Source organism: Centropristis striata, chromosome 3, assembly GCF_030273125.1.
Source record: "Centropristis striata isolate RG_2023a ecotype Rhode Island chromosome 3, C.striata_1.0, whole genome shotgun sequence".
Taxonomy (NCBI): domain Eukaryota; kingdom Metazoa; phylum Chordata; class Actinopteri; order Perciformes; family Serranidae; genus Centropristis; species Centropristis striata.
This window is the reverse complement of record NC_081519.1, coordinates 29,794,204-29,807,996: the sequence shown is the minus strand read 5'-3', so window position 1 is coordinate 29,807,996 and position 13,793 is coordinate 29,794,204. Positions and strand designations below refer to the sequence as shown.

At 43.5% G+C, this 13,793-nt stretch overlaps 1 protein-coding gene across 1 annotated transcript in view; it reads left to right on the top strand.

The window, feature by feature from the left end:
- The first annotated feature begins 1,383 nt into the window (after positions 1 to 1,383).
- The window catches only part of p3h1 (prolyl 3-hydroxylase 1), a 27,565-nt gene continuing 15,155 nt past the window's right edge, over positions 1,384 to 13,793 (top strand). Inside the window, exons 1-4 of the mRNA XM_059330047.1 lie at positions 1,384 to 2,079; positions 3,651 to 3,803; positions 5,451 to 5,640; positions 5,748 to 5,879. Of these exons, the coding sequence (XP_059186030.1) occupies positions 1,618 to 2,079; positions 3,651 to 3,803; positions 5,451 to 5,640; positions 5,748 to 5,879 (937 nt within the window). The 5' untranslated portion in view covers positions 1,384 to 1,617. The remainder of the gene's footprint in view (positions 2,080 to 3,650; positions 3,804 to 5,450; positions 5,641 to 5,747; positions 5,880 to 13,793) is intronic.

Genomic DNA, 13,793 nt, shown 5'->3' with positions numbered 1-13,793 from the left:
AAATTTGTTCTGCTCGCATTTTGAGTTTGACATGTGAGTATTATAATCTTTCACATTTAAGAACACATTTCGTGACAATAAAGAAACCTTCCATAGATATGAAACAATTAACATTTATATTTATAGCTCTACCACTTGCTCAAACTAATGACACAGTTTCTTTTGTGGATTAATCAGCATTTCACAGTATTCTACACATTCCTAACATGTTGCATTTTCCTTGCACAGAGCTATAGCAGGGCTGTTAAACATCATTATTATAATTAAAAATCCATAGTCTGAAAGTTTTTTGACCCTATAATGACTACAGACCAGTAGCCCTCGCTTCAGGAAGACCACAGTATGTCAGGTTGGGGAACTGTGTTCCTGGGACATTAATGAGCAGCACAGGGGCTCCACAAGGCACTGTTCTGGCTCCACTCCTGTTCACACTGTACACAGGGGACTTCAAATACAACTCTGAGTCCTGCCACATCCAGAAGTACTCGAACGACACTGCTATTGTGGCGTGTATCAGGAATGGACAGGAATCTGAATATAGGGATCTGATAAAAGCCTTCAGTGACTGGAGTCACAAGAACTATCTCCTACTGAACACCTCAAAGACTAAAGAAATGATCAGAGATTTCTGCAGGTTCAAGCCCCCTCTTCAGCCAGTGGGGTGGACATGGAGGTGGTGCCAAGTTCTAAGTATCTAGGTGTATACCTGGATAATAAGTTGGACTGGTCCCTAAACACAGACGCTCTCTACAAAAAGGGGCAGAGCTCCTCTTTTTCTTCTTGAAGCTCAGATCTCTGGACATCTGTAGTAAGATGCTGCAGATGTTTTATCAGTCGGTGGTGGTAGTGTGTTGTTTTATGCTGCAGTCTGCTGAGGAGGCAGCATCACACACAGAGATGAAGGCAGTTGGACAGACTGGTCTAAAGAGCTGGTTCTGTGGTTGGAGCCAGGTTGGACACACTGGAGGAGGTGGTGGAGAGATGACCTGTCAACATGTTGTATGGTAAAGTCAGAATTCTGACTTTAAAGTCAAAATTCTGAGAAAAAAGTCAGAACTCAAAATTTTTTTATATATTTTTTCATGTGTGGCCCTAATCATCTTCCGTAACAATGAGTGGGTCCATTCTGCATAATGAGTACTTTTACTTTTGATACTTTAAGTACATTTTGATGCTGATAATTTTGTACTTTTACTTCAGTAAGTTTTGAATGCAGGACTTTTGTAGTGGAGTCATTTCACAGTGTGGTATTAGTACTATTACTAAGTAAGGGATCTGGATATTTTTTTCCATCACTGCTAATGAAGGAGTTTTGCTTCCCCCTAATGACCCAGGAATTCATTGATTTATTTTTTTGAATAGACATTTTTGTACTAAAGCATGTAGACAGCAGATATAACTACAGAATGTGCACCCTGCATGCACTGACAGAACCCTCTGGAGAAACTCAGCCTCCTGGTGTGTGAGTGTGGGGTGTCAGCAGGGACCCAACAGTGCAAACCAAACTCCGCCTCTACACAAGTTAGTGTCGGAGGAAGAAGGTCCTCCTCTCTCTGCCGGCTCTCAGTCTCCTGCTCAGGCTACTGCCCCTCTGCAGAGCCCGGACATTTTGGCACCATGGAGCTCCGTCCTGCATTACTTCTGCTTGGCCTTGTCATCCCGCTGTGCACATCGGACACGGATCTGAGCAGCCACTTCGTCCTGGAGCCCTATGACATCCTGTTCGACACGGCGGTGGAAGCCTACTCCAAACAGGACTGGCTGACTGTGATCCTGAACATGGAGAAGGCGCTCAGGAACAAAGCTACAGTCCGCAGTGTGAAGACTGAGTGCCGGCTCCGATGTGCCAACCAGACCGCTTTCGGTGATCGTCTGTCCGGCTTGGGGGTCCCCATACCGGGGGCCGGGTCTCTGGATGACCTGGGCTTCTTCCAGAGGATCCTGAAACGGGCGGACTGTGTGCACTCCTGCGAGACTGAAAAACTGGGCTCACCAACTCTGCACCAAGTCACTGGAGACGTGGAGTTGGAGTTCAAGAAGAGGACTCCCTATAATTACCTGCAAGTCGCATATTTTAAGGTACAGTAGCTCATCAAGAAGTGTGGCTGCAATCAGTGCAGACTTATTATAAAACACACTAGACATAGCATAGATGTTTATCAGTGTTATAAACAGTCGCAGGACAGGGTGAAACAATTCTAAAACACGTTTATGGATAAGATCTTACTAGAGCTTCTAGCTGATGTGGATTTGGATATTGTAAGTGCCCCAACCCCCCAAAACTCAGACAGCATGCCACGTCTTAAGGTGGAGTCAGCTTCTGTGGAGGCTGACGTGAAGACGTCCAGCGGGTTAAAGGCCCAACGTGCTGCTTTCAAATGCTCCTCACAAACTCAGACTGGCTCAAGACAAAGTGGCACATAAGAGAACTTTTAGCTGTAAAGTGAGATGGGCAAATGTATGGAAGCCCATTTCCGCCAGAAAAAAGGACAAAAAAAAAGATAAAATGCTGATTGCTGATGATAAAAATATCCTCAAAGTAAAAATGAAATGAAATATTGAGATAAAAAGTAATAATTATGAGCTAAAAATTAATAATTATGAGATTAAAAGTCATTATTATGATATAAAAAGTCATAATAATGAGATAAAAAGTTATAATTATGAGATAAAAAGTCAAAACTATGAGATAAAAAGTCATTATATGATAAAAAGTCATTATTATGAGATTTTTAAAAAGTCGAAATAATTAGATAAAAAAATAAAATAATGAGATAAAAAGTCATGAGATAAAAAGTCATAATAATTAGATAAAAAGTTGAAATTATGAGATAAAAAGTCGAAATTATGAGATAAAAAGTCATGAGGAAAAAGTCATAATTATGAAATTAAAAGTCATGATAATGAGATAAAAGTCATTATTATGAGATACAAAAGTCAAAATTATGAGATAAAAAGTCATTATTATGAGATACAAGTTATAATAATGAGATAAAAAAAGTCAAAATTATGAGATAAAAAGTTAATTATGAGATAAAAAGTCATTATTATGAAATAAAAAGTTAATTATGAGATAAAAAGTCATTATTATGGAATAAAAAGTCATAATAATGAGATAAAAGTCATAGTTATGAGATAAAAAGTAAATATTATGAGATAAAGTCGAAACTATGAGATAAAAAGTCATAATTATAAGATAAAAAGTCAAAATTTTGAGATAAAAAAGTCATTATTATGAGATAAAAGTAATAATAATGAGATAAAAAGTTGAAATTATGAGATAAAAAGTTGAAACTATGAGATAAAAAGTTGAAACTATGAGATAAAAAGTCATAATTATGAAATAAAAAGTTGAAATTATGAGATAAAAAGTTGAAACTATGAGATAAAAAGTCATTCGGAGATAAAAAGTCATACTTATGACATAAAAAGTCGAAATTGTGAGATAAAAAGTCATTATGACTTTAGGTTGCCGACCTGTATTTAAACCTTACAGTCTATGGTTTAAATCTTGTTTTGGAGGCAGATAAAAGCAAACACTATCACAGCAGCAGTCCTGTCAGAGAGTACCTGCAGGTCTTTAAGGTGGTTTACTGAAGACTACACCTTCAATCAGAAGGGATGGAGTGATCTCCTGTTTTTCTCTTCAGATCAATAAGCTGGACAAGGCAGTGGCAGCTGCCAACACATTCTTCCAGGCCAACCCGGATCACGTGGAGATGAGACAGAACCTGGAGTACTACAGGATGATGGCAGGAGTGCAGCCGGAGGACTTCAAAGATCTGGAGCAAAAGACACATATGGTGAGAGCGAACACCTTCTGTGATCAATTTATGGCTTTCTTGTTCTGTTAGCCCTAAGGGCATCCTTTTAGGCAGACTGTCTATATTGAATCCATTTAGCCCACGTTTCACCTCTGTTTTGTTCGCTGTATTTCAGAAATCTATTTTATCACATGGTCCATTATTTTGGGGGATTATTTGGAAATGTATTTCAAACATAAAAGAAAAAACAACCCAACAACCCAAACAAAAAAGAGGAAAAAAAAGAGAAATTGTCATTGAAAAAGTCATATTCACAGAAAATAAAAAAGCAAAAGGCAAAATAAAATGTCAACCTTGATGTAAATATACATTAAAAAGTAGTGAGAAGAGGTACAAACTTATTCATTCTCACCCCTTCTCAATAAGTAGATTTTTTTTTACAAGCTTCCTTATTTATGTCAACCTATACATTAATAACTTATACTTAATCTGTATAAATATAATACACGGTCACCCATAAAGTTGGAATAATATGTTTTTATCACTTTCCTGTCCAGCCGAAGTTTGAGAGGAGTGAACGAGCAGAAAGAGGACAATGTGATTTATTCTTGACAGATAACGTGTATATCTTCTCAAAACTTTATTAATCAATCTCTTCCAAACTTCACAATGAAAATGAAAAAACAATTAACAGAGGATTGTGTCTCTTATTCCAACTTTATGGGCGACCGTGTAGTTATTATCTTTCATATAAAAGTCTAACTGTAGTAACTACATTTTTGGTCGAAATTGAGTTATAACTAAAAATGAACTCCTTCATATCTGTTTTATGATGTGACAAAGTTTTAGATTTCAATTTAGCTTTATTTCAGAGAAATAATGAAAAATTGCAGTAACTACAAAATCCAACTCAAAACCAAAGCAGACCGCAGTAATTATATATCTATCTATCTATCTATATATATATATATATATATATATATTTATATATATATAAGACCGCAGTAAGTGGTCTGCTTTTACTGTGATACAGTGTAGCCTTGTATTTCTTTATTGTGTTGAATAGTGAAGACAAGAATAACAGAAATTAAAGTTTTTTTGATAGGGAACTTATTATCTAGATAGTCATTAAGTAAAAAAAAGTGAGATAGAATTATATCACGACTAAAATTTAACATTACTTTATAATATTAAGTCTAAAATACAGAAATCTTTGAATATAGATGTTAAACACTTTTAAATACACTTATAACAAATTCCATTTAAAAAAGTTTATTTACTGAAAACAAAATATAAAAGCTGAAAGAAGACGACAACATTGTAGTTACTGTACTCTGGTTTTGCATTACTATGAGAACCTTTTACAGCAAAACCAGAGTGCAGTAACTACATTTTGGGGTCAAAGGTGAAATAAATCGTCATGAATTTTGAGCATAAAAATTACATCATAAACACATGTACACATATACCGTATGTGTCATATCACTTACCTACCTATAACTCATTTGGCTGGCCAGTTAAAAAAACGTTAAAAAAGCAGTTTTTCTCAGTTTTACCCTTTGTGTAGTTTCTGCAGCTAAGCTTTCCAGGGCAGTATATATATATATACATCATAGAATTATTATATAATATTGCACAGAATCCCGTCTGTAATGCTGACCATTAGCCACCTGTCTCCGTCTTCAGGCCGAGTTCTTGCTGGGGAAGAGTTTCTACAGCGACGACTCGTTCGGTCTGGCTGCTGATCACTTTGAAGTGGCCGTGGATGAGTACTTCACTGCCGATAAGGAGTGCAGAGTGCTGTGTGAGGGAGCCTACAACTACGACGGGTACAACTACATGGAGTACAGTGCTGACCTGTTCCAGAGCATGACAGGTGAGACAGTACATCTATGCTTGATGCTTGTGTACAGAAAAGATAAATATGAAAGTTGAGATTTCGCTGATCATTTCCTGTTGTGTGAATGTGTTTGTGTGTGTCAGACCACTACATGCAGGTGCTGAGCTGTAAGCAGCACTGTGCAGTGGAGTTGGCCTCGTCTGCTGGCAAAGACAAGCCCTTTGAGGACTTCCTGCCCGCACACTTCAACTACCTGCAGTTCTCCTACTACAACAGTGAGTCCAGCAGCCCTTTCTCTCTCAGCCTGTCCTGAGGAGAGTAAGTCTTTATTAGGGTTGTGAAGGATAAACGATGCGACCGGTGTAGGTACCAGATTGGTTCGGGGTCCTTCGTCTGCTGCTACAGCAAGGCTTTCGACTTTTAGATACATAGATGGATGGATGGATGGATGGATGGATGGATAGATAGATAGATAGATAGATAGATAGATAGATAGATAGATAGATGGATAGATGGATAGATGGATATGTGTGTATATATATAGTATATGTGTATACACAAATACACACACATAAGTGAAAAATAGCTTACAAGTATATATATATATATATATATATATATATACACACACACACACACACACACACACACACACACACACACACACACATACATACATACAAATATATACTTTTAAGCTATTTTTCACTTGTCTGTGTGTGTATTTATCTATATATATATCTACAAATATCCAACAGAAACACAATTATTCTCATATTTTATGTACATTTACAGGAGTCCACACACCACATCCTTATAGTCAAAATAAAAAGCAGTTTATTGCTGCTTAGCATACAAATACACAAAACTTGAACGTTGGTTTCGCCACAGGCAAGTGTTGCTATGTCTACAGCCGTTGCCACGACGTACAGCCAGTCACAACTGTGTGACGTACAGCCAATCACAACTGTCCTTTGTACACTGTACTCCCATTAAAGCGTACAGCCAATCATATTGTGTGACGTAATCAACAGGCGAAGGACCCGAGCCGATCTGGCAGCCGAGCCCATCTGGTACCTACACCGGATATTGGGTTTAACAAGTGAGAGATATGGCTGCGTCAGTAGCAGTCTTCTCAATCGATACAAATCAGCCATGAATTCCTAGGTTAATCGGTTGTAGAGTCATGGATCGGGTATCGCCAGACTTAGAATCGGTTGGCTGCTTCACACATTTACAGTTTGTGTCAGCGTCTCTAAAACAACGAGAGCTGAAGCTGCCTACGCTTCAGCCTCCATCTTTGAGTTTTCAAGTGTTTGACTGGTGATGCCAGGTGGCATATGACAGGTTGGGTCCAACCATCCTGGTATGGGGGACACTCTGGGTTTTTAGGATCAGGAAATTGAATAGCCTACTGAATATAAAATTCATTTTATGAACTTATGCTTATATTTTTTTATTAAATAATTATTTTTAAAGGATTTTTGCATGGGTGCTACTTTTTACCTGTATATTTTAAAATCTCACGTAGCCCCTGGAGAGCCTTCACGTACCCCCATTTGTGTCACAACTGAACGTGGACCCGAACCCAAATGCACGACTCAGACAAGGTTTACAAATAAACTATCCTTTATTTAGGAAAAAGTAACAAAGAAAAATCGCTCTTGCTGAGGAAAATCAAAAACTACACGAGAAAACAAAGATCACTCACTGAGAGGAACAACAACAAAAAATCACTCAAGAGAGGAAAAACATGAAGGCTACAAAGTATCAAAATAACATGAAGCAAAAGTGTCAAAAATACAAAACCTGACGTGGACAAGATACAAGGAAATGGCTGGCGTGGGTCTTACTGTTTCACGAGACAAGACGAACTGGCACAGGACAAGGGGAAACACAGGCTATATATACACACACAAGGTAATGGGGAACAGGTGGGAACAATCAGGGCGGGGCAGACAATCAGACTGGTGACACACGAGGAAGGGCAAGTGACCTGAAACGAGAGGAGAGTTAATTTCCAAAATAAAACAGGAAGCCACGAGACAACATGGACACAGGACAAAACATATAACTTAACACAATTTCTTGGACATGACAGTACCCCCCCCCTCTAGGGACGGCTCCTGACGGACCAGGCAACTGAGGGTGACGATTGTAAAAGTCCTTGATGAGGTCAGGGTCCACAATGAAGCTCGCGGGGACCCACGATCGTTCCTCCGGCCCATAGCCCTCCCAGTCCACCAGGAATTGCCTGCCCCGGCCCCTGTTGCGCACTGCCAGGAGGGCCTTGACGGAGTAGACGGGGCCACCGTCGACCATCCGGGGGGGTGGAGGGGGTACCGCTGCAGGGACCATGGAGCTCTCCTTGACTGGTTTCACCCGGCTGACGTGGAAGGTGGGGTGGACTCTCAGGGACCGGGGCAGACGTAGACGAACCGCGGAGGGACAGATGACCTTGGACACTGGATATGGACCGATGAACCGTGGAGCCAGTTTCCTGGAGGCAACATGGAGGGGCAAGTCCCGCGTAGAAAGCCAGACCTTCTGGCCAGGCTCGTAGGCTGGGGCAGGTCGGCGCCTCCGATCAGCAGCCCTCTTCATGCTGTCCACACTGCGAAGGAGAACCTTGCGGGCGGCTGCCCAGATGCGGTGGCAGCGCCTGACCATAGCATGGGCGGATGGAACCGTGATCTCCCTTTCCACCTCAGAGAAGACCGGGGGCTGGTAGCCGAAGACACATTGGAATGGTGACATGCCGGTGGCCGAGGTAGGGAGTGAATTGTGGGCATATTCCACCCACACCAGATTCTTGCTCCAGGAAGATGGGTTCTGCGACACCAGGCATCGAAGGCATGTCTCCAGCTCCTGGTTTAAACGTTCTGTTTGGCCGTTCGATTCCGGGTGATACCCAGAGGTGAGGCTGTTGGTAGCTCCGATGAGCTTGCAGAATTCTTTCCAGAACCTGGAGATGAACTGGGGCCCCCGGTCTGAAACAACATCCTTGGGAAATCCATGGATACGAAACACATGAGTCATCAGAATTTCAGCTGTTTCCTTGGCAGAAGGCAGCTTGGGCAAGGCAATAAAATGAGTCATTTTAGAAAATCGGTCCACCACTGTGAGGACAGTGGTGTTACCTTCTGAGACCGGGAGCCCCGTGACGAAGTCGAGGGAGATCTCAGCCCAGGGACGAGTAGGAACCGGGAGTGGCTGCAGCAACCCCATCTGTGCTCTGGATGAGGTCTTGTTGCGGGCGCAGATGGAACACGCCTCCACATACTCCCGAACCTCTCGCTCCATGGAGGGCCACCAGAACCTCTGGGAGATGACGTGCATGGTTCTTTTGACTCCTGGATGGCAGGTGAGCAGCGAGGTGTGAGCCCAATGGATCACCTGTGGACGCATGTTAACAGGGACAAACAAGCGATTCACCGGACAACCATCAGGTGTTGGATTCTCACCATTAGCTCGCTTCACCTCAGATTCTATTTGCCAACTCACCGCTCCTACCACACAGTTCAGTGGTAGGATGGGTTCAGGTTCCTTGGCAGGAGGCTCGGGTTCGAACAGACGAGACAAGGCGTCAGGCTTGGTGTTCTGGGAACCCGGCCTGTAGGACAACACAAAGTTAAAACGGTTAAAAAACAATGTCCACCTGGCTTGACGTGAGTTCAGTCTTTTAGCTTTGCGAATATATTCCAGATTCTTATGATCTGTCCAAACAATGAAAGGGTGTTGCGCACCCTCTAGCCAATGTCTCCACTCTTCCAAGGCTATTTTAACAGCCAACAACTCACGGTTACCGACGTCATAGTTTCTCTCTGCCGACGAGAGCTTCCGGGACAGGAAGGCACAGGGGTGAAGCTTGTTGTCCTTTTCGGAGCGCTGAGAGAGTACAGCTCCCACCCCATTATTGGAGGCGTCCACCTCCACCACGAACTGCCGGCTGGGATCAGGAACCGTGAGGATGGGGGCGGTAGTGAACCGGGCTTTGAGCTGCTGAAAGGCCTCCTCAGCTTGAGGAGACCACAGGAAAGGAGTCAGTGGAGATGTGAGTACATGGAGGGGTGCAGCTATGGCGCTGAAGTTTCTGATAAACCGTCTGTAAAAGTTAGCAAATCCCAAGAATTGCTGAACCTTCTTACGGCTATCAGGTGTAGGCCACTGAGCCACAGCGCTAACTTTTGCCGGATCCATTTGCATCTCTCCAGGGGCTATGATGAAGCCAAGGAAAGATGTGGTGTTGGCATGGAACTCACTTTTTTCAGCTTTAACATACAATTGGTTCTCCAGCAGCCGCTGCAGAACCTGACGCACATGGCGAACATGAGAATTTGAGTCTGGGGAAAAGATCAAGATATCGTCTAGGTAAACATAGACAAAGTGGTTCAGGAAGTCTCTGAGTACATCATTTATCATGGCTTGGAAGACAGCCGGAGCGTTAGTCAATCCAAATGGCATAACCAAGTATTCGTAATGACCACTAGGTGTGTTAAAGCCAGTCTTCCATTCATCACCATCTCGGATGCGAACCAGGTGGTAGGCGTTTCTCAGGTCTAATTTGGTAAAGATCTTGGCCTGTTGGAGTTGATCAAAAGCGGATGACATGAGTGGCAGAGGGTACCGATTTTTAATGGTAATCTCATTGAGGGGCCCATAGTCAATGCATGGCCGGAGAGACCCATCTTTTTTACCCACAAAAAAGAAGCCTGCCCCAGCTGGAGATGAAGAAGGCCGAATGAGGCCAGCTTTTAATGAGGACTCAATATATTCAGTCATGGCCTTCATCTCAGGGCCAGAGATAGAATATAATCTACCCTTAGGAATTGGGGCCCCTGGTATCAGGTCAATGGGACAGTCATATGGTCTGTGAGGTGGAAGGGAAGTAGCCTTACTCTTGTTAAAAACCTCACCCAGATCATGGTAACACCTCGGGACTGATGTCAGGTCAGGAGGTTCAGAGTCTGTGGCACATTTAACAGAGACAGCATTAAAAACAGTCTTCACATTCAAATCATGACATGTTAAACACTTGTCCTTACAGCTATCAGCCCAGCTCAAAACCCTCCCAGTGCTCCAGTGAATGTGTGGGTTATGTTCTTTTAACCAAGGAAATCCCAGAATAAGAGAGTGCTGGGGGGAGCTAAACAAATGAAAACACATGAGTTCATGGTGGTTATCAATGATCACTGTCAGTGGTTCAGTCTTATGAGTAACCCGGAATATCAAACTCCCATCGAGAGCACTGGCCTCTATAGGCCGGGCTAATTGTTCAGTTTTCAAATGGAGTTTCTTGGCAAAGTCCCAGTCTATGAGGCTCTCGTCGGCCCCTGAGTCAATGAGGACCTCAAGATCAGCCGTGGTGTCATGATGCTTTACCTTGATCGCTGTTAGGGTTCGGGGAGAGACTTCAGCCGAGGAGAAACGGCTCACCAGTACTCTCCCATCTACTGGCGAGCCTGCTCTTTTGCTGGACACGCGGCGAGGAGATGACCCTGCTTCCCACAGTAGAAACACCTGCCTTCCTGCAGTCGGCGACGACGCTCCTCGGAGGACAATTTAGCACGTCCCAGCTGCATGGGCTCCTCTTCCTCCTCAGAGGACACCTTCCTCCGTTGGACTGGTGACGGGAAGCGTGAGGAGCTCAGGCGAATGGGTGGAGGGACTGCAGTGCGGCCCCCGTGGCGACCAGCCGATGACGCAGCTAGGTTCCGGCTTCGTTGACGCTCCTGTAAACGGTTATCAGTTCTTATGGCTAGGGTGATCAAAGAGTCAAGGTCAGATGGCAGATCAAGGGGTACTAACAAGTCCTGGATCTGGTCAGAGAGACCCTTAAGAAAGACGTCATAAAGGGCCGTGGCATTCCACCCGCTGTCCGTGGCTAGGGTGCGAAAGCGGATAGCATAGTCACACACAGGGTCGATTCCTTGTCGGATATTGCTCAACTCACGTGCTTTCTCTCGATCGGACGAGAGGGGATCAAAAGCTCTCCTCAGAGCCTGCTTGAATTCATCGAGGGACCCACAGATTGATGAATCACGGGACCACTCGGCCGTAGCCCACGCCCTCGCTCTCCCGGTGAGATGGGAAATCATAAATGCCACTCTAGACCTCTCTGTAGGAAAGGCTGAGGGCAAGTGTTCATAATGCATTTCACAGTCAACAATAAAAGCTCTGCATTCTCCGGACTCACCAGAAAACTTTTCGGGTGGGGCGAGGCGAGGAGCCGCTGCGTGGATCACTGGGGCCGATGATGCTCCAGCAGCTGCCGGGGACGGTGGGGCTATAGTGTCAGGAGAGGGGGGATCCTTTGTGAGGTGAGCGAGGACTTGAAGTACTTGGGCTGCCAGGAGGTTCACTTGGGTAGTGATGGTGGTTTTGAAGTCCTCCTGACAGTTCGCCAGCTCCTTCACGCCACTATGCAGACAGGACATCTGATCCTCCTGCTGGTTCAGGCGGGCGTTTTGGGAGCGAAGGGCCGCTGTCAACTGGTCTGAGTCGGCTGGGTTCATGCTTGGCCAGTTCGTTCTGTCACAACTGAACGTGGACCCGAACCCAAATGCACGACTCAGACAAGGTTTACAAATAAACTATCCTTTATTTAGGAAAAAGTAACAAAGAAAAATCGCTCTTGCTGAGGAAAATCAAAAACTACACGAGAAAACAAAGATCACTCACTGAGAGGAACAACAACAAAAAATCACTCAAGAGAGGAAAAACATGAAGGCTACAAAGTATCAAAATAACATGAAGCAAAAGTGTCAAAAATACAAAACCTGACGTGGACAAGATACAAGGAAATGGCTGGCGTGGGTCTTACTGTTTCACGAGACAAGACGAACTGGCACAGGACAAGGGGAAACACAGGCTATATATACACACACAAGGTAATGGGGAACAGGTGGGAACAATCAGGGCGGGGCAGACAATCAGACTGGTGACACACGAGGAAGGGCAAGTGACCTGAAACGAGAGGAGAGTTAATTTCCAAAATAAAACAGGAAGCCACGAGACAACATGGACACAGGACAAAACATATAACTTAACACAATTTCTTGGACATGACAATTTGAGAACCACTGGATTACAGTGATACCAGTCTGAGCTACTGTTGAATAAAAATACTTTATCACAAACGTACATCAACATCACCTCTTCCATTCAATCTAATATTTTTAGTAAAATAAGGCAGATTAATATGATATATTATATTGTTTGATATTTTTGCTCTCGTTTTCCCCTTTTAACTGTACGGTAACGTTACTCGCCATCATTTGGCCTAACAGTCCACCACTGAACAGTCTAAAGAGAAGCTCTGCTCTGTCTAGAACAGGGCTCGGCAACCTTCGGCTCTGGAGCCACATGAGGCTCTTCAGGCTTTCTGCAGTGGCTCCATGTGACTGTATCAGACAAATTATAGCTACAGATTGAAATGTGTTTTTCTTTACTTTTTAATTTTCATTTAGCATATTGGTGTAGGCCCCAAGCATTTTCTATTCTTCAATTATAAAAATGTGCAGCTTAAGGCTATGTTTACACGAGGACGGTCTGAACAGAAGACGCAAAAGTGGCGTCGCGTCTTCACTTTTTATTCTGCGTTTAGACTAGCGTTTTTGGGAGGAAATCTGCGCGCATACGGTGATGCAAAAGTGTGTGAATGTGATTGGGTATGCATGCCAGGCAGCATCACTTAAAGTGATAAGAGCATCTTTGGGCATGCAGAAGTTTTCACGCCACACATTTTAATCAGTTACTCCTTCCACAAAGTTCTCCACCATCACTAGATCTCCCAGGTCTCGTTCACAGCCGTCTGGCTCGCCTCCCACCAATTGGTGCATCCAAAATGTGATAGAGGTAATTACAGGCCCTTCTCTGGTCAGTAATACTATCTGTACATATCCTGTACATTTGGTGGAAAGACTCCTGTAAGTTTATTAGAGCTGCCAGAGCAGCTTGAAGGTCCGACGCATGGAAATAATCCCACGTTTGTTTATTTTCCTGTACTGGAGCATGTATGTGACGTAAACGCATACGTGACGTGAGCAGATCTGAGCAGAGTTTTGCGTCTTGGCAGTGTAGACGGACACGCTACGGCAGAGCGGATTTAACTTTTCCACTTTGGAAGGTGGTTTCAGATTTTTGCGTCTTTAAGCCCCAAAAACGCCGTCACCGTCTAAACAAAAGGC